The sequence below is a fragment of the Lissotriton helveticus genome, chromosome 2_2 (assembly GCF_964261635.1).
Source record: "Lissotriton helveticus chromosome 2_2, aLisHel1.1, whole genome shotgun sequence".
Taxonomy (NCBI): Eukaryota; Metazoa; Chordata; class Amphibia; order Caudata; family Salamandridae; genus Lissotriton; species Lissotriton helveticus.
Genome location: NC_136060.1, coordinates 371,827,690 through 371,853,972, shown reverse-complemented (window position 1 = coordinate 371,853,972; position 26,283 = coordinate 371,827,690). Strand labels below are relative to the sequence as shown.

Here is a 26,283-nt window from a genome sequence, read left to right as displayed (position 1 = left end):
GTCAATCGCATATTTCCAAAGGTCAAGGGACAAAACTATATAGTCTAGCTTGCTATGGGAATTATTCCTGTAAAAGGTAGGAGCCATCATTTTATCAGAAGGGAGACGGCCACTACATGATCTTAACCCATTGGTCATCATTAGACTCATTATTTGGAGTGCGAGAGATGTGCATGGGACCGATTTTAAACCGGATATTTCGGGTATCTCGTTTACCATGTCTTCCTCCTCGTAAATATGTTCCAGTCCCTTTATTGGCTCATATTCACAATTAAAATCACCTCCTAATATTACACCTGTACCTATACTGTTCCTACTGATAACCTGTTCCAATTGGTCAAACACTAGCGATTCTTTTGATGCCAGGCAAGGTCGGCTATAGACGTTGTATACATGCAGGGCCCTGCCATCATTAGTCACTATTTTAATTCCAAGAATTTCGAGAGAGTGCGTCTCTAGCTGCTGCACTCTTCCATTGATGGTGATTTTAGTCCAAATAACTAAACCTCCGGATGGCCTGCCTCTAGGTGAAGGGGTGGCTGCAATAAAAAAACTTTTGTAGCCCACACGGTGTACGTTCTTAATAGCCCACGTCTCCTGCAATAAACATATGTCAAATTTCTCAATGTATTTGTTCCACCCCGGGTATATTGTGTTCTTCCTCAAACCAGCTATATTCCATGACATGATGTTTAAGTAGGTGTCAATTGGGTCAGTAGATACTATGGGATTGTTAATAATACCTGGGCTCATTTCAGTTAGAATGGCTACATCTTTGTCATAGATGTTATCCCAATCACTTCTTCCGTTATTTACACATATGGTGAATTCGTTGCCTACATCTGTTTTAGATTCCACCCTTGCCTGATTTCCCTGGATGTGTAGTGGATGCAGTCAATCCACTGCTTCCAACTGGGATAGCATCATTTATTTAGCATGGAGCCATCGGCTCGCTCTGCTTTGCTTACTGCCTGTATCACTGAGGAGGACATAAGTGGACTTCCTGGAGCTGGTGCTCTGTGGACATTGTCCCAGGCTGGGGCATTACAAACAATCAACATTACCACAGGTAGGTAACAGGTTTTTTTTTTAGCCACATCTTGGTTTCTTCTGCCACCTCCTTCGCCTTCTGGTTGTTTTGAGTAGTAATCGGTACAAAAAGGTGGGAGGGTCCAGATGTTCTCTTTCATCCAACCTCTTTTGCCTCCAACAAAAGTAATCTTTAGCATTGATTGCTACTCTGAGCCCACATCTGGTGTCTCGGCAGATCCACCTCTGTATGCCCACCGTGAAGCAGTAGGCCTGTGCTTCCAACACTACTGAGATTACTATTGAATTGTTTTTATCCTGCATGTCTATGGTCAGTAATATACATGTTGTTCATCATTTCCTTCACAGAACCGAAGTATATTTCAACAGCTTGTGAAATGGTGACTGAAATGGTGGAGAGTCTGCAAACTGTCTTGGCATTTGGGCATGCAAGGAATCACAGTATTGCCGCATTCCTTACTCCCGTCTTCAAGAATATAATTATAAGCTTAGCTAGATTACCCCTAGTGAACAGCTATACAAGAGTGCCTCCCTTGGTAAGTCATGTTATTTATTTGTTTTTGTCCTACAAGATAATTGCAATTTAGGTGCCATGCGGTAATGTAACCAATTTTAATGCTAGTCAATTAAAGGTGTTCTTTTATTTAAGTGGCAAGGAAGCAACATTTGTTTTCCAAACGTATTGTGGAAAACAGTGGTTAAGAAGTTATGCTGGAATAATGCATGTTCCAGAATCTTGAAGACTGATTATTTCAGTATTTCTTTGTTCTCATTGTTGTCTCTTGCACAATTTGTCGATTAGTATGCTCTATGTATTAACATAAGTGAGTGCTGTGGATACAACATACAGTAGTCTTGCAAAACAATGACTCATTTTGACATCCAGAACAAAGTGAATTAATAATTAAAAACCTTTTCAAGAATTGTCAGGTGTTCCAGATTTAAAGTTTGACTACGTTGAAATACAGCAGGCAAACCTCCAAATTTATACCATATGCAAAGTTACAAGTTAGTTTTTTTTCCTATTTAAAATACCTATTAAGAGGCCATACTGAACATATATTTAGCCAAGGCTCTGTCTGTTAATCCTGTTTGTAGTTCTCCTTTGTTGGGTTTCCACACAGTTGAGAAATTAAGCTGTGCTCCCAGAGCTTTTAGGAAGGAAGTGCCAGCCTCTGTGTCAGACCTGTCTAATAAAATAAAAATGTAACCTTCAGCTGGGCGGTAGCCCCCATTTCCGTGCCGTTGGCAGAGTTTCACACAGCATGATATTCGGTGTCACCTTTGGCACAGTTGTGGCAGAGAAATGGAAATAGAAAGTGGACTCTACATGTTGAAGAATCCCCTCCAAACAAGACCCATCGCACTCACCAGTGTTCTCACCAGTTTATAGGTGTTCATGGCTTTCATTTCAAGGTTCCCTTAATTCTCTCATCATTTTGCTAAGAGGGATAAGGTTGATGCTTTGAATGTCAAACATATCAAAGTTTCTTACTGAGCACATCTGTAGCTTTAGGTGGCAGCTTGTGTCAGCAGGTGACAGAAAACTTCATCTATTCCAAATGATCCTGGTTTCCTTACTGATCAGTCCGTTTCGGAGAACCCATGTGTGCATGTATCTTCACAAAGTCTTGCCCAGACAGTTTTCCTCTTTTTACCTGGATGGGAAGTTTGAAAAAAACTGCGTCCCTTTGGGAAGCTATATATTTTTCTAGGGACAGACCACCATCCCAACATACCTACATGCATCCAATTTTCTCTGAATACCAGAAAAAGTCAAACGCATTTAAGCCCATTTCTACCTCACACTCTCCGTGCAGCAAATACACCAGTCGCTTAATTCACAAACATACACCCACAACTCTATCATCCATTGCATGAAGCTGTTCCACCACAATATCAAACTGTAACACAAAATCACAAAGGTAAAAAAGTGGCGGCTTTGCTGTCATATTTAATAAAATAACAAATCTCATCAAACCTGGGGATGTTTCTTTACAAGATTGTGAGTCCCTTCTTGTTAGATGCAACCATACCCCAACCTTTTCATGTTACTTCATCCTTCTCCTCAGATCAATACTTAGCAATGCAGCATCCCCAGAAACATTGTTTGATACAATCTCTAACCTTTTTACAATATATTCAAAGATAGCCATCCTTGATGACCTCAACTTATTGAATTGAATATGCACTTGTATAGCACATGGCTACCCAAGGGCATTCCAGCGCTTATCGTGACACCTTGTACACCTAATATGATCAGGAATGAGGAAGATTTTAAGCGGAAGGAGTAAAGCGGAAAGTTTTAAGCTGCTTCCTAAATCTAAGATCGCTAGATTCCAGTCGTAGATACTCTGGAAGCTGGTTCCAGAACTTGGCTGCATTATAGGAAGACCTCCGACCCCCAGTTTGTGACCGTTTGATCACAGGAACTCCAAGTAGTCGTTTGTTATTGGATCTAAGCGTTCTGTTGAGGCAGTATAATTGCAGCATTGACTGAAACAGTGGAGAACCCTTTCCAGAAATAGATTTATGGACAACACACATAGCCTTAAACCTAGTTCTTTCCTGGATAGGGAGCCAATGCAGCTGACCAAAGCAGGTCTGGCTGAGACACGTTTGGATGTATTCATTAGAAGGCGGGCTGCACAATTCTGAACAATTTGCAGTATCTTAGTGGTTCCTAGTGGTGCACCCAAATAGACTGCATTTGCATAGTCAAGGCGAGATAATATGAGTGTCTGGACCAAAATACGTCTGGCGTCAAAAGGAAGAAGGGGAGAATCTTCCCTAACATCCTTAGTAGTCCATAGCAATTTGCTGCGACTTTGCGAGCCTGTATTTTGAAATCCAAATTGCAGTCGAACCAAATTCCCAGGTTCTTAATTTGTTTCTTAGGGACAGCAGGGGAACCTAAGCAACTGGGCCACAAAAGGTCTATGTTCGCAGGGGCAGAGTGGCCCAGGAGCATACGTTCTGTCTTTGCTCCATTTAGCTTTTGAATGATTTGTCCATCCATTCAGATACCTTCACAAGGCTTGAGGTTAAGGCAGGCACGGATTTATCTTGCTGACTGAGGGAGACCACCAGCTGAGTGTCGTCCGCATAGGTGACAATGTGGATCCCCACAGAAGCACCACATCTGCCAGAGATCTCATGTAGATGTTAAAGAAGATCCCTGGGGGACTCCACACTGCAGAGGGATCTGCTCTGATACAGCATCCTCCTCGGAGGCAGAAAAAGATCTGTCTTCGAGAAAGGACTGCAGCCATCTCAAGGCGACTCCTGTCACCCCTTCTTCGCTGAGTCTTTGGACCATAAGTTGATGGTTAACAGTATCAAAGGCTGCGCTCAGATCTAACAAAATAAGACTTATGGTTTGACAAACCTAATATGCCACACACCAGAACTGTTCTTACTGACCTAAGCACACGTAACCTACAGCAGCTCGTTCCAAATCTCACACACAGTGCTGGAGACACATTAGATATATTGTTCGCCAACCCAGACCTAGTCACGTTCCAAAGAATTACACCAGTCACATGGTCAGACTACTAACGTATAGTCTTCCAACACAAGACACAAAAACTCACCCCAAGTAAAATCATCTTGCACTCAACTACATAGCGACCTTGGAACAAGATGAATTTGGAGGAACTAGTAAACCTACTTACCTTCAACAGAGATCTGGTCCAATTCAGTTCTGTACAAACACTCCATAGATGGCTTCAGAATTTTTTTGATCTTCTAATTTCTCTGAAAACATCTATGCTTAATAAAAGAAAACACATGAATGCAGAATTAAAAAAGACAAAACAGCAAATTGTTCATCTTCAACGTAACTGGCTCAAAGCAAACAACCCATAAGACAAGATATACCTACACAGGCATAGCAGAACATACAAATCAACAATCAAAATGGCAAAAAACAATACGTTCCAACTGAATCCACAATATAAAGTGTGCCGATAAAGGATTTTATAAAATACAGAATTTTGTAAGCCAAAATGCACAGCTACCTACCCCATTTCTCAAGAATTTTGAAACAAACTGGCAAATCATTACACAACTAAAGCAAACATGTTGGGGTCTTATTTAAACAACAACAAAAAACAAGAGCCCCACCTATTTCCTACAAAACCATCCAAGGATAGGTAAACCTAGCCTTTGCACTCTTTGAGAGAACTATCACCAACTGAATTGATCTATCTTGTCAAAGCCAGCAGGCTTGCCCCTCTGACCCTTGTCCACATAAAATCTTTAAAAGCATTCTGCTATCAACTTATACAGCCATTCTAGTGAGAACACTCATCAACAACTCCTTAACAGCAGGAGTTTTCCCAGATGACTTAAAAAGGCATACATGGGGGCGTGGCTACGAGCCGACAGCGATGGCTGCGTAGTGAGAGAGCTCTCACACCGAGGCAGCTCCTTTGCCATTGATCCGACACAAAATCCGCCTCCAGTGTGCCACAGGCGAAAGATTCGGCGTGAGGCACTTTAGCGACGCCGGCCGGCGCTTCCCCGGTTAAAATTGGACTTCGATTACCGGTGTGACGGGAGTGCTTCGGTGACGGCCCTGCCGGGTGAGAGAGCCCCGGCCTGCCGTAGCGCTGCCCGCCGCCCGGAAGTGGCCGCGAGACGGGAGGCTATACCGGAAGGAGGTGCTGGAAGTGCCGATCCTTTACAGAAGTGTCTGCAGCTCCCACATCAGTGCTGTGACATTGCGATCGAGGGTTCCATGAAGGAGTAGCCCTCCAGCACGTTCGGACTGCCCTGGGGCGTGGAGGCTCCACATGCACGCTGTGACCGGCTCGGCGGCAGGTACGAGGCCAGGACGGGAGAGCGGGAGCGAAGTGCGCCATTGCCTGTGTGAGCGGTGGGGCTGATAATCGGCGATAACTGAGCGCTTGACCGCCCTTCCATAACAGACTGCCGGGCGGCGGACAGTGCGTCCTGTGAAGGAGGGTGCGATAACCTGGCAGTGCGGGGGAGAGTGAGGTGCCCCTGACCCCCAGGGCTGAGAGTGGCGGTAGTTCCTGGCGCTGAGCCAGATTCCCGGACTTTTGGGCGCGAAAGCTGCACCCCCCTGGCCCGCGACGCACGACTTGGTGAATCTTTGAGGCCTCCGCGCCTGCAGTTGCCTGGCTCTGATTCTGGCCACGAAAGGAAGGAGGCTGTGGGGACGTCAGCCGCCTGGAGCGACACAGGAGCCTGAGTTGCGAGGTCCTTCGGGGGCCCTCGCGCGCCGGAGGACTCTGACCGCTGCCCCCTGCCCAACAGCACTATCGCGCAGCATACCCGGAGGAGTGGGAGCGCTTTCACGTTCAGCGCCATTTTCAGTCACGAGGATCCTCTACAACGGCCCCCCTCGTGCTCACGACCTGTAGTCATGGCTAACAGGGGTCACAGGAGCGCAGCTGCACAGGCGAAGCTGGAAAAATATGCCTTTGAAAAAAGTGCCGCACCTCTCTCCGAGAGTCGTCCCTCGGGGGGCAAGAGTCCGGTAGGTGAGGGGACCAAGAAAGTGACTTTAGAGGACCTGATGAGGATGCTTACGAGCGTGCAGGCGACAGTGGGAGCAATCTCGACTGATGTTGGGCTGCTGAGGGCGGATTTCCACAAAATGACGGAGCGGGTGGCCCAGGTGGAGGTGGTCACTAAATCGCTGGTGGAGGACACCTCTGAACTACAGTTGGCCACTGAACGGTTGGAGGCGATTGCCAAAAAGCTACAAGACCGCCTGGACGATCAAGAAGGGAGGTCACGACGGAACAACGTCCGCATCCTGGGCATTCCGGAATCCGAAGGCAAACGCTCGATGGATTTATATGTGGAGGAGCTCATCACGACAAAGCTGCAGCCGAAGGGTCTCTCCCGATTCTTCTCAGTCGAAAGGGCGCATAGAGTCCCGGGGGGGACGCCGAAGCCTGGGGCGGCGCCGCGGCCGGTGCTGGCTAGACTCTTTAACTTCAGGGATCGGGATGCCATACTCCAGTCGGCCAGGAATTCCGCCCCAATCAAAGTGCTGAACTCCACTATAGCGTTCTTCCCTGATTACACGGCTGAGGTGGCCCGAAGACGTAAGACTTTTATCGACGTCAAGAAAAGCCTGCGGGACAAGGACATACCATACTCGATGTTATTTCCGGCACGACTGAGGGTCGTGGACAATCACAGGGCATGGTTCTTCGACACGCCAGAAGCGGCGAGGGAATGGCTGGACGGATGGAGGCGAGTGGAGGCACCCAGGCGAGATGGCAGATCTCAACGCGACAGAGGCCCCCCGCAACAATCGGGCCAGGAACCATCTCAGGGCCATAGCCAAGACCTGTTTGCAGAGCCGGGTCTGGAGGAGAGAGAGTATTCCGAGGAGTGAGGACCGACGATCGTTTGTCACGCATTGCCTGTGGACACTTGGGCCCTGTGCAGGGCCGGGAGGCTGAGGTAGCTCGGAGCTGCCGTCGGGTTGGAGAGCTTCACACCCCCGACAAGCAAGTACTATGGGTTGTGATGGGACAAAGCGCTCTGCTAAGTTGGGGGAGGCGGGCGGTTTCAGACCCGTACAGCAGGGAGGCAGGGAGGGGGGTGGGGGGGTTTGGATGGTTGTTTTAGCTCTAGGTTGTTTGTTTACCTGTTGTATTGTTTGGCACAGCACAAGCTACACGGCACCGAATGAGGGCGACTTGTTCATAGGTGACGTTGCTTCCTTAGATTCATTCCTCCTGGACTCATATCACACCTTGATCGATGGCGACGCTCTCACAGGCTACACCTGAGTTCCCCATGACACGCCCCTCCCGCTCTCTAACACTGACGGCACTCACATGGAATGTCCGAGGATTGGGTGACAGAGTAAAACGAGGCCTAGTGCTACAATATTTGAAACGCTGTAAACCGGCGATAGTTATGCTGCAGGAGACCCATTTAGTGGGCACGGCCTCTAGAGCGATGGACAGGTGGGGGTACAAATTTGTCGCTCATGCGGACTTTACGTCCGGTTCTAGGGGGACTGGAATCCTTATGAGAAAAAATTTCCCATTGATATGCACACAAACTAGGGTGGACACTCAGGGCCGCTTCGCAGCGGTAACAGTACAGTGGGAAGGCCAGCTCTTTAATTTCGTGTCTGTGTACATCCCGCCTAACCTACATACTGAGGCTCACACTGCACTGGCCTCCTTTCTCCTGGCATTACCGACGGCGACGCTGGTTTTAGGGGGAGATTTCAATGACGTGATGGACCATGCCCTTGATAGACACCCACAGGCTGCGACGGTACGGGGAGGCGGGCGACTCTCCGGTCTGGTAGACGCCTTAGGACTGACGGACTGCTGGCGATACAAACACCCCCACGACAGACACTACACATACTACTCAGCTACCCATAACTGCCTCTCGCGAATTGACCATGTGTTCATGTCCGGTGAAGGGCTTTGCGGAGTCGAAGAGGTGACCATCTGCCCCAGAGGTATCTCCGACCACTCCCCTCTCCTGCTCACGTACACGAATCGCCGCGCGCACAGGTGCCGTACGTTTCCGATCCATGCGAGCTATCTGCACCATGCCCCTTTGAAAAAATCGCTCACCGCGACTGCCGAGCACTATTTTCAGGAGAATGTGGGTTCAGTGGCCTCCCAGAGTACTCTATGGGAAGCGTTTAAAACGGTGCTGCGGGGGCAGGCGATCACATCGGTAGCAACCCACAGGAGGACGCAACAGCAAGAACTCAGCGCACTGGAGGAGGCCCTTACAGAGGCCATCTCTAGACAGGAATCCAATCCGTCGCTGGGGGCCGCCCAGGCGGTTCGGCTGTGCCGCATAGAATGGATGGCGTACCAGAGGGAATCGGTTAGGACATCACTCCAGGCCACCCGCCATAGAGTGTATGAACTGGGCGATAAAGCAGGAAAGATGCTGGCCTGGCTCGATAAAAAGGAAAGGGCGGGCAGGGTTATTGCTCAACTGACGCTGCCTGACGGACGGGCGACCTCTGACCCCGAGGTCATTGTTGGCCTGCTGGCGGACCATTACGAAGCTATCTACGCCCCTCAGGCAGGGTTCTCGACGGAGGAGGCATATGACTACATCGCGGATCTGACGATCCCCTGTCTCTCGCCAGAGGCGGCACTCTTGTTAGAGGCCGAGGTTACCGTGCAGGAGGTACGGGACGCGACCGAGGCGTTGGCGTCTGGGAAGGCCCTGGGACCCAACGGCATCCCGGTGGAATTGTACAAACAAACGTCCCAGACGACAGCCCCCCATCTTCTTGCCATGCTCACGGACAGCCTAGAAATGGGCATGCTGCCGAGTGACCAGCGCCTGGCCGCCATCATCCCGATCCACAAACCTGGTAAAACGGCAGAGGAATGCACTTCCTACCGCCCCATCTCCCTGCTCAACGCGGAGCCGAAGATCCTAGCCAAGTTACTGGCGTTGCGGTTGACCCCCCATCTTGTCACTCTAATACACCCAGACCAATCCGGCTTCATGCAGACTCGCAATACCTCACATAATTTGCGGCGTTTGCAGGCGGTTTTGGCTCGCAGGGAAAGTATACGGGAACCTGCGGTACTGCTCTCACTGGACGCCACTATGGCGTTCGACACGGTGGAGTGGCCTTACCTCTTCGCAGTGCTCCGACGCATGGGCTTTGGGCCCCGCTTTTGTGCGTGGGTCCGACTGTTGTACACTGGCCCCCTGGCGCAGGTGGTGGCGAATGGCCATATCTCTAGGACCTTCCCGCTTGGTCGTGGAACGAGACAGGGTTGCCCATTGTCTCCTCTACTGTTCACATTAATCCTCGAGCCGTTGGCAATTTGGGTTAGATGGGAACCATCAATTAAGGGTATCCGGTGGTCGCCAACGTGGGAAGATCGGATATCGCTGTACGCCGATGATGTCCTGCTCTACCTCACGGCCCCACGGAAGTCGGTCCCGGAGCTGCTCAATGTCTGCGAGAAGTTCGGGAGGGTATCTGGCTATAGAATTAACTGGTCGAAGTCAGTTCTTTTCGTTCTTGTTGGCCACCCCCCCCCCCTTCCGAGGGGCTGTCCGTTGGCATACACTGCTGCCCCCTTTAAATATCTGGGGATTTACGTTACTCCTAGTCCGGACGTATTCCATGCTTTGAACCTGAGACCCCCACTGGAGAGGTTTGTTCGTGATGTCAAGGTATGGCGCTCCCTTCCACTCACTCTTCTGGGCAAAGCTGCCCTGTTTAAAATGATGGCTCTGCCTCGTTTTTTGTACCTCCTGGAGAATACGCCGTTTCCGGTGCCCCCGGCCTACTTTAAGGCCATCTCGGCGGCAATTTCTAATCTGCTCTGGGACGGGAAACCGGCCCGCATTGCGCAGAACAAGCTGGTGCGGGACTGGTACGATGGGGGGATAGCGCTCCCTAGTATTGAACTGTATTACTGGGCTGCCCACCTTAAACAGATCAACTTCTGGTTGCATGCCCCACACACGGACCCCGCCTACATGGCGGATAGGCAGAATGTCGAACCCAGAGGTCTGCTGAGAAACCTATATGGTTGCACCGTCCCGTCTGAGCTACAGGGCCCGACACGCCATACGATCCAACTCTGGTATAAGGCACACAGACACCTGCACTGCGCACACACTGTTACACTGATGACTCCCCTATGGGACTCACATAGGTTGGGTTACATGGGCAATACCAAAGGGTTTAAGGCATGGGACGACATTGGAATTTCAGTGGTGGGGGACCTCTGGAAAAATCACAGAATCGTTGATTTTGGGTTTTTACAGTCCAAATATGGTATGGGGGAGTCCGAACGGTACAGATTCATGCAGATACGCCACGCGCTAGGGGCAGCCATTCCAGCAGGTGCGACTTTGCAGGAGTCTACCCCCCTTGAGGACCGTCTGCTGACTGAACACATGCCCCAAAAAGCCACCTCATACACATACCGGAAGCTGGTTAACAATCTACCTGACATGTTGTCCAAGTTGCGCTCCAGTTGGGTGGCGGACATAGGTGACCTTGACGACTCGGAGTGGCAGGAAGCTCTCTCGTCCCCGTGCGAGTCGGCGATTCCCTCCAGGCTTAAGCTGGTGCAACTGAAAGTCCTGCACCGTACATACTATACCAGGACGGTTCTGTATAAAATAGGAAAGGCTGATCGGGAGTACTGCCTCCGCGGCTGCGGAGAAAGGGGGACGTTCTACCACACCATCTGGGACTGCGGGAGGCTGGCAGGGTATTGGACGGCGTGCTCCGCACTATCTCCCAGACTATGACTGTTTCCCTGCGGCCAGACCCACGCTGCTGCCTGCTAAACGTATGGGAGGCCACGGACTTGACCCATCGACAGCGGGACTGGGTGGTGTTGGGCCTGATGGTTGCGAAGCGCAATGTGGCTAAACTGTGGGGGTCGCCTGTAGTGCCCCGACTGAGAGATTGGTGCAATGATATGGATGACGCAATGGTGGCGGAGAAGGCGGTGTTTGTCCGGAGGGGTTGCCCCAAGAAATGGGGTCAGATCTGGGGGGCATGGAACGTATACAGAGGAAACATCTGTGAACCACCGAGAGAGGAGTTGGATGAGGGGTTGTCGGATTAAGATTTAGCATGTGGCTGGGAAATGTGTGCTGCTGAGATCTGCAGCCTTGGTGGATGCCTGACTAGAGCAGGGGAGGGTGGAGCCGGGAGAGGCCATGAACTACGTCACTACTGTTATGATGATCTGATGATGGATACAAGTCTGTTTGCCCGCTGGGAACGCTCTGTGGTTTTATTCGACGACTGTGCCCTTGTTGTTTGGTGCTGTTTGGTTCCAAGGTTAAAAAGCAGACCTTTATGTCTACCGACAAAATTGGCGAAGTAATGATGCACGCTAGATATGATTGCCGCCGGGCCTCAGGGATGCCGGCTAAACGGCTGTGTAAACTTCCACATTCAAACTTGGTTGCTGAATTGATTGAGACCGGCCCCAGAGGTTGTAGGCATTCAACTATGTCTTGAATTAAGTGTGCAATAAAGGTCTTATAAAAAAAAAAAAAAAAAAAAAAAAAAAAAAAAAGGCATACATACACCCTTTATTAAAAAAAAAAACACTAGCCTGAACAATAAAGACCCCAACAACTACAAACCCTTAACAAATGGACCGTTTCTCTGCAAACTCATAGAATGAGCAACTTTTTCCCAGATGTCACAATTCATTGAAGACAATTACATACTTTTGGACTTCCTAACTGGATTCTGTCCAGGAAGAGGCACTGAATCAACCCTAATCTCTGTCTGGGATGTATTAAAAAACACAGTAGACCACAATATGGTTACTTCTCTTCTTCTCTTGGATCTTTTGGCAGCCTTTGACACAGTGGCTCGTAACTCACCAATTCAAAGACTTAAGGAAGCCAAAATAGCGGGTACAGCTCTTGCTTGGATCACATCGTGCCTACACAATGTAACAAATATTATACATACTCCTCCACTCTCTTCAAAATCATACAGCATTAAAGCAGGAGTCCCTCAAGGCCCAATCATCTCACCCATGCTTTTCAACATCTATATCAAATCATTACCTGATCTGATCAATGGCTTTAACTTCACCTGCTATAACTACACAGAGGACACCATTTACTTCTGAAATTGGAAAACCCAAAGGACATTGGAACATGAAAAATCTTCAGTTGCCTCCGGGCCGTTGACCAGTGGGTGACATGGAGTCACTTCAAACTCAATACCTCCAAAACTGAAATACTCACCTGTGGTGACTGGAAAACCTATGTCCTTCTCTGTTCCTGACCTGACCATCAAGGATCATCCCCAAAAATATCTTGGGAGGTAAGAAACCTCGAAATTACCATGAATGCCAATGAATGCAGAAGTGGATAGGGTTGCCAAATCAAGCTTTTTTACAGTGAAAACACTGAAACGCATCTTCCCACACCAAGGATTCCCTCACAAGGTGCAAGCAACCACCTCTCTTGTTCTTACTAAACTGAAGTACACTAATGGTCTATATCACAGCTCACCTACATCAACTATGAGGAGAGTATAGAGAATTCAGAACTCTACCGCTCAACTCCTCCTGCATTTAAAGCCACAAGCACACATCTCCCCTGCCTATACACGGTTACCAGTTGCAAGAAGACCCACCTTCAAGTTTTTTTTGTATCACACACAAAGTAATACATGATTAGGGACCACTCTTAATCTGGGAAAAAATCCACAAATACATACAGCAAAGAAACCCATGCTTAAGAATGGCACCCCACCTCAATATTCATGGGGTGAACATCTTTCTCTGTTCAAGCAGTCAAATTATGGTATTCATTACCCGCACAAATAAGATCTACTGACAACCATCTCAATTTCAGAAGATTGGTCAAGAGCTATCTCTTCCCCACATGATGACTATAATCACAACACAACAGTGTACCGTAACAGTATGACAAACTATGCTTCTCACTGTAAAGAGAAGAAGTTGTCTTTATACATATGTCATTGTACTTTGAGCTATGCTTCCTGTTATAATTAGATACATTTATATGAAGGGAAAAATATATTTTACACTACAAGATATATGTATATATAGGACAATGTCATATTTACTGCTTCTGTGTACATATAGGTGCATATTTGGAAGGGTTTGTGTCTGTTACTAAAACTTTAAGAAATGTCATGAAAAATTTGCATATTTCACCACAACATAAATGTGCACATCTGACCATGTAAATATTGCTGCTTCTGTTCACATTTGGTTATTTATATAGAGAGATTTTCTCCAGCCATGACACTTTACAAGTGTCGTGCATGTATGTATGTTTAGGAAAAGAAAAATCCTCCTTTCAACCTTGGTCCCATCCCTCCTCTCCCTGGCTCATCCTAAACCTTTTTGACTACAGTGAACCCCCAAACATTGTCCTCAAACTTTTTCCTCCTTTTTTAGCCATGACCCCCAACTAATAGGCACACACAACCATTACTTACGAAAGCAACTTACTACTCCCTTTTAAATCCATTCCTGTCAACCTTTTAGGTTAAACTCTACTAAACACACAACAAATCTAGAGCACAAACCTAACTCAACTAATGCAGAAAAATAAAAACAAACAAAATAATTATTATTAATCTGCTAACCATTCATTTCAAATCTTGGGTTCTAGAGTAGCCTGCTACTTGCCGCAACGCGCTTCAACACCTAATCCCGGGTCGTAAGCAGGATATTTATATATACCATTTACAATTACAACTATTCTCGGTCTTCTACCAAAATGCTCTGTAACTAAGACAGTGTATACATTTTGTAAAACTTGAAGCAGAACATTGAGTACTTTTCATTATGGACAGGGTGCTTTCTAAAGGTGGGCAAGCCACAAAATAATAGGGAGAGCATGGGTCTGGCTCGGTACTAAGAGCCTGTGCATAAGCCGAGCCCTAAAAACCTTTGCTATGTAAATCGTAAAACAGACGTCACATAAAATATGACATAGTCTCTTCAAAATAAAAAAAAAAGTGTATTTGCATGTGGAAACTTTGACATTATTGCATCACATTATAGCACTGTGCTGAGAAGTACTTAGTAAAATCTATGGTTTATAAACATGAACCATTAGTGAACTAAGAAGCAAGACAGTTGTCATGTGAAGCTTGTATATGGCCCATGTTATTATAGAGCAACATTATAGCATATCCAATCAAACAAAGTAGTTTTTTTTACAACTAGTATTCTTAACTTACATATATAAAAGTTCTTTCTTAAGTGAAAATGAAGAAAATTTAGTTTTAATTAAATAAAATATTTGCCTAAGATCACACAGTTTAAGCAGGTAAGCAGCAATGTTTACCAGGTTTTCTCGTCTCACTTTGTACATATCAGCCACTAAATAGGTATTTATTTGTCTTGGCCTTTTTATGTTGACACTATTTTACTGCTTTGTACATTTGCATTATTTATATAGTGCGTACTCAAGCCAACGGTATTGAATCACTGTATGTGAGCACAAGTTATATTACACAAGGTCAAATTCATTTTTTAAAGGCAAGGGGAGTTTCAGTGATTAGCCCAGAATCACAAGGTTTTTATTCAATGCTGAGACTTGAACCTGGTTCCCCAGTTTCAGAGTCGACAGCTCTAACCCTAACGCCTTTTCCTGGCATACATATAGCGTGACTGGCAGAAGCCACTTGAAGGCTCAGCTTGGTTTGGGCTCAATGTTCCAACGGGACCTTGAGCTGGGCCAGAGCCATTCTTCAGGCTCGACCTTTCCATGACTTGCCCACTATTCGTGCTATCCATGTGAAATCATGAATTCCTAATCCTCATCTTAACCTGAATTCTGTAGAACATTGGATTAGCTGAAAACCAGCTAAACTGAATCAGAAAATCATAACATTCAGCATTACTGTAGGAAGGAAGGTTCCTTCTAGCATGGTTACCCCCACGTTTTGCCTGGAGTCTGTGTGTTTCTGATCTTAGCCTGCTGGGATCCTGCTAATCAGGACCCCAGCAACTGTGCTCTCCCTCCTAAAATGGTTCTGGTAAGCACTTTGGTACCTCCACAATTGGCTACTGATGTACCCTTGTAAGTCTAGAATATTCTCCTTCGGTACCCAGGGCATAGGTACACTAGGGATCTCTCATGGGCTGCAGCATGTATTGTGCCACCCATAAGAGAACACTCAAACTCTGACTCCAGGCATGCCATTGCAGCCTGTGTGAGATGGTGCTTGCACCTCTCATGACTGATATAAGTTCCTTATAGCTGAGGTCACTGCACTTAAAACCTATAATTCACCCCTATGGTAGCGCCTTCAGTCCTGCAGGCAGGGTGCTTGGTTATAAGTATGAGGGTGCCCCTGCATGAGTCGATTCTTCAGGCTTTGTAAGTGTGATCAGCCATTTTAAGGTATATAGTGGACATTATTCATAACGAGATGTCTAACAATATAATGGCTGCACCAAAACTGGTCATGTTTAGTATCAAACATGTTGGACTCATACCCCAACACCAATGTTGGGAGTATGAGCCCATGTACTGAGGAGTTTCCTAGGGTATCCCTCTATACTCTGGGTAACAGCCTTTCAGGGTTTGCTAGCACGCTAGTGCCTTTGCAGACCACAGACACAATTCTGCCCTCCTGCTGCTGAGCCAAGCTCGAGCAGGGAAAGGTATAACAATAGGTTTCCTGTTGCAGGGAGGTGTGACCACCTCCCAGACATGACTTAGTGTATTGGGCTGGGGTGGGGCGCGTGCCGGTGCCACCAGACTCCTTTGAAGGGCACAGAAGGTGCCCTCCTTGCATACTCCAGTTTTAGCCAGTTTAGGGACCCCTGGTTCCCACTCTGGGGCGAAACTGGACAAAGGACAGGGGAGTATCCTCCCCTCTGTCCAGCCCCTTCCCTGGGAGGGACCCCCAAGTCGCCCCAACCCTTTCCTTAGTGTATTTAGGGCTCCCTTGTAGTTGAGTACTCTGATTCTCTGTGGGACCAGACTCAAGCCTGAAACTATGTCACTCTTCAATTCTCTGAATACTTAGACTTCTTTGAACTTCAACTGGAACTGAGACTGCAACCAGGAAGACTCCTGCTGCTCCTTGTCTCGCTGTTCTTCAAGTCCTCTGCGTCATTTGTGTTTGTGCTTAATTTAGGTTCTCCAAAAGTCCTGTGGGCATCAAGTACACTCGAAGAAATCAACCTTGGAGTAAAGGAATCACTCCCCTGCATCTGCAGGCACAGCAAAAAAGATGGCTGGTTTCTCTTCCAGGGGATACTCATCAATAGTCATAAGCACTGAATAGTCCCGCCCACGTGCGGAACCCAGGAGCAATAGCCAATAATATGCATATATCTACATATATATAAATACATATAAATACGCATAAAATAACCATATATATATATATAGATAATATAGATATACATATACATATGCAGCCCAATATACACATACTAGGCTCAAAAACTGCCATTATTGCCTGTAAAATCTTTACATTTGCTAAATAAAGACATTTAAATTACATTATATGACAATGCAAAGAAGAAAACACTGCCCTGGTTTTCTTTGAAACACACAACCTTTATTTTCAAAGGTAAAACAGGCAGGATCATAGAGGCAGCTTTAGCCTAGATAGGCTGCATATTAACAGAAAATCTGGCGCCGTGCCTTTAAGACCTATGTGAGCCTCCAGGCTCCCATCATGCACCACAGGTAACAGTTGGGTCAGTTCTTTTTTCTGGCTCCTTCTGTGAGGATCCTGGAGCATTGAGCTCACCAGTTGGTGATATTTTTTCACTTTCTTCAGGTATTTCTCTAATTTTTTCGTCTTTACTCGACGCCTTTAGTCATTATCTGACTAATCCAACAATATTTTGCTGTTTTTTGGCTATTTTTCCAGTCATAATGCCGGCCTTATTTGTTAAGTGTCCGGCCTGTGGTAAAAAAATGGCCAAGACAGACCCACATTCGGTCTGTGTAGCTTGTCCACTGCAGCAAGTTGTCAAATAGAACTTTGAGAGAGAGAGAAGAGCAGGCTTCAGTCCCTGCATGACAGAGGAGAAACTGTGAGTGGAAGAGAAGAATTTCATTCCAGGAAGCCTTCTTCTCAGCGCAAAGAGCGCAAGGACAGAGGGGAGAAGAGAAAACATCGGTCTCTTTCTACTTCGAGGGACAGATCTTCTTCTAAGGTACCTGTGTGCTCAAAATCAGCATCGAAATCACCATCGCGGTGTCCGTCGACGTCGAAACATCCCTCGCCGTCGAAGAAGAATTCGCCGTCAAAGCAAGGTGAGAAGCGACATGAGCGTAGGCGGTCCAGATCTGTCTCCCCTACGACTGTGAGAGGGCGGGACTCAACGTCGTCTCATCGACGTCGACGGTCACCGCCGAGAGGCTCGAAACATCAGTCAAGGTCACCGTTGAGAGGTGCCATGACGTCGAACCGAGCAGTAGAGGTTTCGACGTCGAAGAGCCGAAGTCATGTGGCGTCGAGGCACACGACGCCGAGAAAATCATCGCCGTCGAGGCGCATGACGTCGCCGCCGAGGAAGTCGCCGCCGAGGAAGTCGCCGCCGAGGAAGTCGCCGCCAAGAAGGTCGCCGCCGAGAAGGTCGCCGTTGGAAAAATCGACGTCGAGGAGGCTGTCGTCGACATCTCCTGCAGCTAAGAGGCCTAGAACGGTGTCCAAAGACCGATCTAAGGTTTCTATTGTGTCTTCTGGGAGTTCCTCTTCCTCACCTGGGCTGCGGATTTTGCAAATCTCTCCAGAGCCCTCAAGAGCACCTTCACCTACAGGGGCTAATATCTCGCCACGATGGCTGGGGGAGATTAGAGGCTGGAAGATAAGGAGGATTAACCTTCCAAGGTCTTATTCCAGGTCTCCTGAGGCGGTAAGACCTACTTCAAGATCAAGATCGCCTCTAGTACAGGTGGTGCACTCTCCGAGAAGACGTGAGCGTACTCCTCCGAGAAAGTCTCCATCAGAGAGGAGGCGGTCTTCACCCTCTCCTAGGTCTTCGCGTCACCGTTCTTCGAGGAGACGCGATGCTAGATCTTCGACAAGGTCTATAAATTTGAAGAGGGACTACTCACCGACGCTGTCATCAACTCCTCCAAGTAGGATATCACCGATTGATGACATGATTACCTTTAATGAAGTTCTCTGTCGTGGAGCAGCGAAACTTAATATCGAGATGCTGGTCTCTACTGCCAAGACAACGGTCATTTTCGAAACGTTACAGCAGAAACTATCATCAAGGCCTTTACTTCCTCTGGTTCCAGGTCTGTTGGAGCCTGCGGAGGACAAGTTCTTAACTCCTGCATCTTTGGGAGCGGTTCCTTCGCGGATCGCAAAGAAGTATAAGGCTCCGGACAATGATCCGTTATTTCTGAGGTCTGAGCCACAACCTGATTCGGTCATCGTCTCAGCGGCACATAAGAATCAGACAGGAGCGACGTCATCCTCTGTGTCTCCTGATAAAGACAGCAAAGCTATGGACTCAGTAGGGAAGAGAATGTGTGCCACCTCTGCTTCCTACATGAAGGTCGCCAGCGCCTCCGCTTTACTGGGTCGCTATGACCACGCACTATGGGATTCCTTGTCTCGGTTTGCAGAAAAACTTCCCAAAGAATACAAGCATGATTTTCTTGAAATTCTTCGTGAAGGTGGGCTAGTGGCTAACCAGGTGATTAGCGCAGCTGCTGATGCTTCCGACCTGTCTACACATGGTTACGCTCATGGACTCTGTGCCAGGCGCTCAGCTTGGCTAAGGCTTACGGGTCTTAAGCCTGAAGCGCAACACCGAATACTTAATCTGCCGTTTAATGGAAAATCGCTCTTTGGCTCTCATGCTGATGATGAGATGTATATGTATGTATGTATATGTATAAACCATTTTATAGCGCGCTCCGTTACTTGAGAGTATCCTGGCGCGATAGGGGAAAAACGGAAAACAGAACAACAAGAGGGCGTTTTAAATTGTACTCATGAATAAGTGTGTTTTTAGATTTTTCTTAAATAGGGCCACAGTTTGCATAGAGCGCAAGTGGAGAGGGAGAGCGTTCCAGGCCCGAGCCACGGTCACAGAGATCGATTGGCCACCGAGCCTGGCTCGTTTAAAATGGGGAAGAGACAGTTTAAACAGAGTGGATGATCTAAGGGTACGAGCGGGGGTATAACAAGTGAATCTTTTTCTTAGATAGTAGGGGCCTTGATCATGAGATGTGGAGAATGAAGACGGAGCTTGATACTGTGAGAGCTGTTGGTCTCGAAAAGAGAAAGGACTTAAGAAAAAATACCGTCCTTAAGATCGAAGACAGAACAACAGAGGGTTCAAACCCCTCAATGGTCGTCACAGCAGAATCAGGGAAGATCTCAGTTCTCCCAGCGTCGTCCTGGTAGAGGAAGGGGTGGCATTTCCAGACAGTCTGCACCTGGAAACCAGCAGCAGCAACAAAAACAGTGAGTTTTTGCTTCCCCTGAGCCCGTTACCCACTCTGGTGGGGGGAAGTGTTCGTCTTTGCCTGGAAGAGTGGAAAAACATCACAATCGACAAATGGGTGCTGAATATTGTAAAAAATGGATATACAATCCGGTTCAAGTCTCCTCCACCTTCCATTCCTCCTCAAAAGACTGTGATCCATCGACTTCATCTTTTGAAGCAGAAGGTGTCTGCATAAATCCTAAAGTAGGCCATCTAGGAGGTCCCGAGGGCACAGCGTCGACAAGGCATTTACTCCCGATATTTTCTAGTTCCAAAGAAACCAAACAAGGAGTTCAGGCCCATACTAGATCTCAGGCGCCTCAATCAATTCACTCGGCGAGAAAAGTTCAGAATGCTGGCGTTACATCAAATAATTCCACTGTTGCATCAAGGGGATTGGATGTGCTCCATAGATCTTCAAGATGCTTATTTCCACATCCCCATCGCCCCAAAAGCATCGGAAGGTTCTAAGGTTTTGCATACAAACCAGCCATTACCAGTTCACAGTCTTGCCCTTCGGGCTAAAGTCAGATCCTTGCACCTTCTCAAAGTGCATGGCAGTCGTAGCGGCTTTCCTAAGGAAGAGACATATTTTCGTCTATCCCTATCTAGACGATTGGCTGCTAAAGAGTGCGTCTCCGATTCTGCTTCAGCAACATCTCACGTTCTGCATACATCAGCTGCGGAAACTTGGCCTGCACGTAAATTTCAAAAAGTCTATCCTCAATCCTACGCAGAGGATAGACTATCTGGGCGCACTTCTGGATTCAAAGGACGCAAAAGCGTATCCTTCGGAGGAGAGACTATCCTCCATTCTCCTCAAGTGTCAAACCTTACTAAAGAATCCTCGACCAACGGCCAGACAGATCTCGTCTCTGCTAGGGTCCATGGCGTCTTGCATTTTCCTCGTTCCGAACGCCAGGCTGCACATGAGACGTCTGCAGCAGTCTCTGGAGTATCAGTGGTCCCAGTTTTCAAACCGTTGGGAGGACAAACTGTCACTACCTCTGTCAGTGCGGATCTCCATTCGATGGTGGATGCAGCGGAGTCATCTGGTAGTGGGAGTGCCTTTTCAAGAGGACATGCCCAGACGATCGCTGGTGACAGATGCATCCCTTCAGGGATGGGGCGCCCATCTGGGGTCCCTTCAAGTTCAAGGAGTGTGGTTAGAGAAAGAAAGACTGTATCATATAAACATGTTGGAACTCAGAGCTGTCCATCTAGCTCTCAAGGCTTTCTTTCCCGCGATCAAGACATCATCTCTGCTTGTTCAGACGGACAACACAACAACGATGTACTATCTGAACAAGCAGGGCGGAACGAGATCCAGACCTCTGTCGCTGGAAGCGCAAGCAATCTGGAAGTGGCTTCTGGCTCGGGGTATGAAAATTTCAGCTGTCCATCTGCCCGGTGTCCTCGACATCCAAGCAGACGACCTAAGCAGACACTTCGCAGAAGCACACGACTGGGTCTTAAAAGACGAAGTGATAAGAGATGTCTTCCAGGCCTGGGGGTCACCAGAAATCGATCTCTTTGCGGACGCCGAAAACGCAAAATGCCGCGTCTTCGCGTCCAGGTACCCACAACGAGGGTCCAAGGGAAATGCTCTATGGATGGACTGGTCAGAGACATTAATCTACGCTTTTCCACCGATTCCACTCATTCCCTTGGTGATCAAGAAGCTGTACAAGTCCAAGACAGACATGATCCTGGTGGCTCCGGATTGGCCTCGCCAATGGTGGTACCCGGATCTTCTGTATCTATCCAAAGTACCGCACAGGAGGCTTTCTTGCTGTCCGGATCGGCTGACCAGAGAGAACGGCAGGGTGTTCCATCCCAACCTGCCGTCCCTGAAGCTAGCAGTATGGTTCCTGAGTTCGTCCAGTATGGACATCTAGGCCTCTCGCAGGACTGTATGCACATTTTAAGAGAGGCAAGGAGAGCTTCTACAAGGAAGTCGTATGCTTTCAAGTGGAAGCGGTTTTTCATGTGGTGTGCTACTGGAGGTCATGACCCTATTCGAGGTCAGTAACAGGTACTGTTACCATACTTACTTTCTTTGGCAAAAGCAGGTTTACAATATTCCTCTATAAAGGTCCTTCTGGCAGCAATAACAGCATATCGAAAGTCCCCTACCCAGGTTTCTTTCTTTCAAATCCCAGTTGTGAAGGATTTTCTGGAGGGTCTCAGGAAAGTGTATTCTCCCTTGAGGGCTCCCTCTCCTCCTTGGGAGCTTAATGTGGTTTTGTCTAAATTGATGGGTCCTCCATTCGAACCTATTCATAAGGCTTCCCTTCAACATCTGTCGTGGAAGGTGTCCTTCCTTGTAGCTATCACTTCTGCGCGCAGGGTGAGCGAGATTCAGGCCTTTTGTGCTACAGAACCCTATCTCGTTTTCCATGCGAATAGAGTGGTGCTTCGGACTCATACAAGATTCTTTCCTAAGGTAGTCTTGGATTTTCACATTAACCAGTCAGTTACACTGCCTACGTTTTTTGCTAATCCGAACACTCCAGCTGAAAAAGCTCTACACTCTTTGGATTTAAAAAGAGTTTTGAAGTTTTATCTTGATAAAACTAAGAGTGTTAGAAAGACTGATCATCTGTTTGTGAACAACGGTCCTCTGAATACGGGCTTGCCTGCGTCTAAGAGGTCCATTTCTAGATGGATTGTGTCATGTATTACGTTATCTTAACAGTTGGCACGGAAACAGCTCCCGGGCAAACCGAGAGCGCACTCCACTAGAGGAAAGGCTGCTACTATAGCAATGCTTAAAAATGTTCCTGTTCATGAAATTTGTAAGGCAGCTACGTGGTTCAATTCATACCTTTGCTCGCCATTACTGCCTTGATTCTGATACTCAGGCGGATGCTCAAGTTGGTCAAGCATCCCTGAGGAATTTGTTTGGGTAATATATACATCTGAAAGAGACACGTTAGTATTAGATTCCTTACCTTAGAATATCCCCAGGCGTCAGACTGGATCCGGAAATTTTTGCGTAGCAGTACCCTTGCGCGTCGGTAGGCGTCGTCTGCGGCTCCGCGTCCGTCGTCGGCGTCGTGGGTGCCGTGATGACGTCGTCGGAGTACTTAGACGCCGCCTCCGCGTGCTGACGTCAGTTCTTCTTTTTTCCGCGCCAGCTAGCGCAGATCTGGAAAAAGCAGTAACCCTAGTCAATTTTGACTAACTTTTTGATCCTTTTTGATTGCTATTTCGAAGTCTCTCGACTCCGAAACGGTGCCGATAGGGATGCCCGGCTTCAAGCATTGTGACGATTGCGACCGGCTGATGTCGGTCACGGACCTTCACCGTGTGTGTTTGTCGTGTTTGGGCGTCGACTACGACGACAAGGCCTGTTCCGACTGCCGGGCCCTCTCTTCGAAAGCCAGGCGGGAGCGGTCCCGTAGGCGCCTCGAACTCCGGCAGTCGGCCCCGTGCCGTGAGAGGTCCCGATCCCATGGGAGGTCGAGGGACAGGTCGCGGGCCCGGAGCCACCACAGCTCCGAGAGTAGGCCGCACTCCTCCGGGTCGAAGTAGTCGTCAGGTAAGCGGCACAAGAAGTCCAAGCGGCGTCATCGCTCCTCGGACTCCCCCCGACGCTCGCGCGATGCGGCCGGGGGTTCGGGTGACACCGCCCACGCGGCTCCGTCGTAGTCGCGGGCGCCGCGTACAGCTCCACACCCTCCGGTCCCTGGGCTGAACGCGTCGCCGGAGGAGATCGAGCGCTTCCTCATGGCCATGAGGAAACTCTCTCCTCCGACGGGCTCCGCGGCGCCTCCGGGCCCAGCGGACCCGTCTGGGAGCCCTAGCGGGTCGGCGGCTTCGGCCCCGACGCCGCCGATGCCTTCGGGCCCGGCGCCGCAGGTCCCTGTTATCCCGACGCCTTCGGCGCCTTCGGGCCCGGCGCCGAGGGGTCCAGTTGTTCCGACGCCGCCGGCGCCTTCGGGCCAGGCACCGCAGGACGCCGCTGGTCCTCCTTCGGGATCTGGTTCGTCGCCGGTGGATCTGACTGCCTCCCCGGCGTCGGACCCTCAGGTGTCACCGAGGACGGCGCCGACCCCGGTCCTCCTTCCGTTCCTGTTCGGCCGTCGGGACGGCCCCGTTGGGCGCCGCTCAGACTCCGTTGGGTGAATTTCACTTTTATGAACAGGCCCCATTGGTTGAGGACCCTGAATTTCAGGAGATGGGTGAAGGAGAGGACTGGGAGTGGTCTGAGGACCCTCTGACCAGGGAGTGTCAGTCTCATGAGGACTGGACAGGAGACCTTGGGGAGGCCAGTGGCCTGGACACCTCTCCAGACACTGGGTTTGTCTCCCCTCCTACCGTGGCTTCGGAGGAGGGGGCAACATATAGTGTGGTGCTGATGAGGGCTGCCAAGGCCTTGGGCCTTGAGCTCCCCGGCGCGGCCGTGAGGACTAACCTCCTCACTGAGGTCCTTAAACCGCAGTCAAGCTCGGCCGAGCCTCTGATGCCCTTTAATGAGGCCTTGACTGACGTTCTTCTGGGCACTTGGTCCAAGCCCGCTACGGGTTCGCCCGTAGATAGGAACGTGGCCAGACGCCACCGCCCAGCCCCGGGCGACCCATGTTTTCTGTCCTCCCACCCTACCCCCGAGAGCCTGGTCATCCAGGCCTCCAATTCCCAAACCGCATTCCCGTCGGCCCCGCCGGATGGGGAATCCAAGAGGTATGACCAGTATGGGAAGAAGATCTTCTCATCCATTAGATTAGGCCTGCGGTCTTCCAACACCGCCTGCCTCTTGGGACGTTACACCCACTCTGTGTGGGATAAGGTCGCGGAAGTGCTGCCAGAGTGTCCGTTGGAGGTGCGGGCCAAACTCGGCCAAGCCCTTGTGGAGGGCCGGGATGCAGCCAAGTATTCCATCCGGTGTGGGCTGGATACCACTGACTCGCTCGGTAGAGCGATGGCAACGACGGTGGCGGTCAGACGCCACGCCTGGCTGAGGTCCGCCAACTTCTCGGCCGATGTCCAGAGCACGCTCATGGACATGGCCGTCGCCTCTTTGGCGACAAGCTAGACCATGTGCTGGAGCGTTTTAAGGACTCCAGGGCTACGGCCAAGTCCTTAGGCCTCTCGTGCCAACGCCAGCAATCGGCTGCCTATCACTCCTTTCGTGGCCACGGAAGGGGTGCGCCCACACGTGCCGCCAGCCACGCACCGCAGGACAATACCCAACGCGGTGGCGGCCGTGGGAACCGCCGTCCAGGCGGTCGGGGGCAGCGGCGAGGTCAGTCCACACCTTCCCCCGCAGCATCCGCCTCAAAACCCTCCTAGTCCGTGCTTTCAGGCCCATGTGACGGCAGTGGGAGGCAGGGTTCGCCATCACCACCTCCACTGGCGCACTGTCACGTCGGACAGGTGGGTGCTGCAGATCGTCCGAAGGGGCTACTCCCTCCCCTTCGAGGCGACTCCTCCAGCCATGCCACCGCAGAACCACCGTGTATCGGGGGATCACTTGCGACTTCTGCAGGAGGAAGTTACGGCCCTCTTGGCCAAGGGGGCCATCGAGCGCGTTCCTGGGCCAGAAGTAGGGTGTGGTTGCTACTCCCACTACTTTCTGGTACCCAAGAAGGGCAAAGGGGGCCTACGCCCTATCTTGGACCTACGGAACGTCAACGGCTTCCTCCGGAAGGAGAAGTTCAAGATGCTGACACTGGCTCAGGTCCTAGCTGCCCTGGACCCAGGAGACTGGATGGTAGCGTTGGACTTGCAGGACGCTTACTTTCATATCCCCGTCCTGCCTGCCCACCGGCGCTACCTGCGGTTCATGGTTGGCCACGAGCACTTTCAATTTACCGTGCTCCCCTTCGGCCTTACCAGCGCCCCACGGGTGTTCACAAAGGTGATGGCGGTGGTCGCAGCTCATCTGCGCAGGTTAGGGGTTTCAGTCTTCCCCTACCTCAACGACTGGTTGTTGAAGGCGCGCTCACCCCAGACAGTCGTCAGCCACCTCCAGACGACGGCAGACCTCCTGCACCTGCTGGGGTTCTCCATCAATGTGCCGAAGTCACACCTGTGTCCCTCTCAGAAGCTCCTCTTCATCGGAGCGGTTCTGGACTCGGAGCGGTTTCGGGTTTATCTGCCCGAACAGCGGGTCCGGGATATTCAGACTCTGATTCCCATCTTTCAGCCGTTATCCTGGGTTTCGGTCAGGTTGACGCTGCAGCTTCTGGGGCTGATAGCCTCCTGCATCCTACTGGTGCATCACGCCAGGTGGCGGATGCGGGCTCTGCAGTGGGACCTGAAGTTTCAGTGG

At 49.4% G+C, this 26,283-nt stretch overlaps 1 protein-coding gene across 2 annotated transcripts in view; it reads left to right on the top strand.

Moving 5' to 3' along the window:
- Positions 1 to 26,283, top strand: part of HTT (huntingtin) — a 1,924,961-nt gene that overhangs the window by 1,528,128 nt on the left and 370,550 nt on the right. For both annotated transcript variants that reach the window (XM_078678546.1, XM_078678545.1), the window contains one exon: positions 1,399 to 1,586. In XM_078678546.1, coding sequence (XP_078534672.1) covers positions 1,399 to 1,586 — 188 coding nt within the window. The remainder of the gene's footprint in view (positions 1 to 1,398; positions 1,587 to 26,283) is intronic.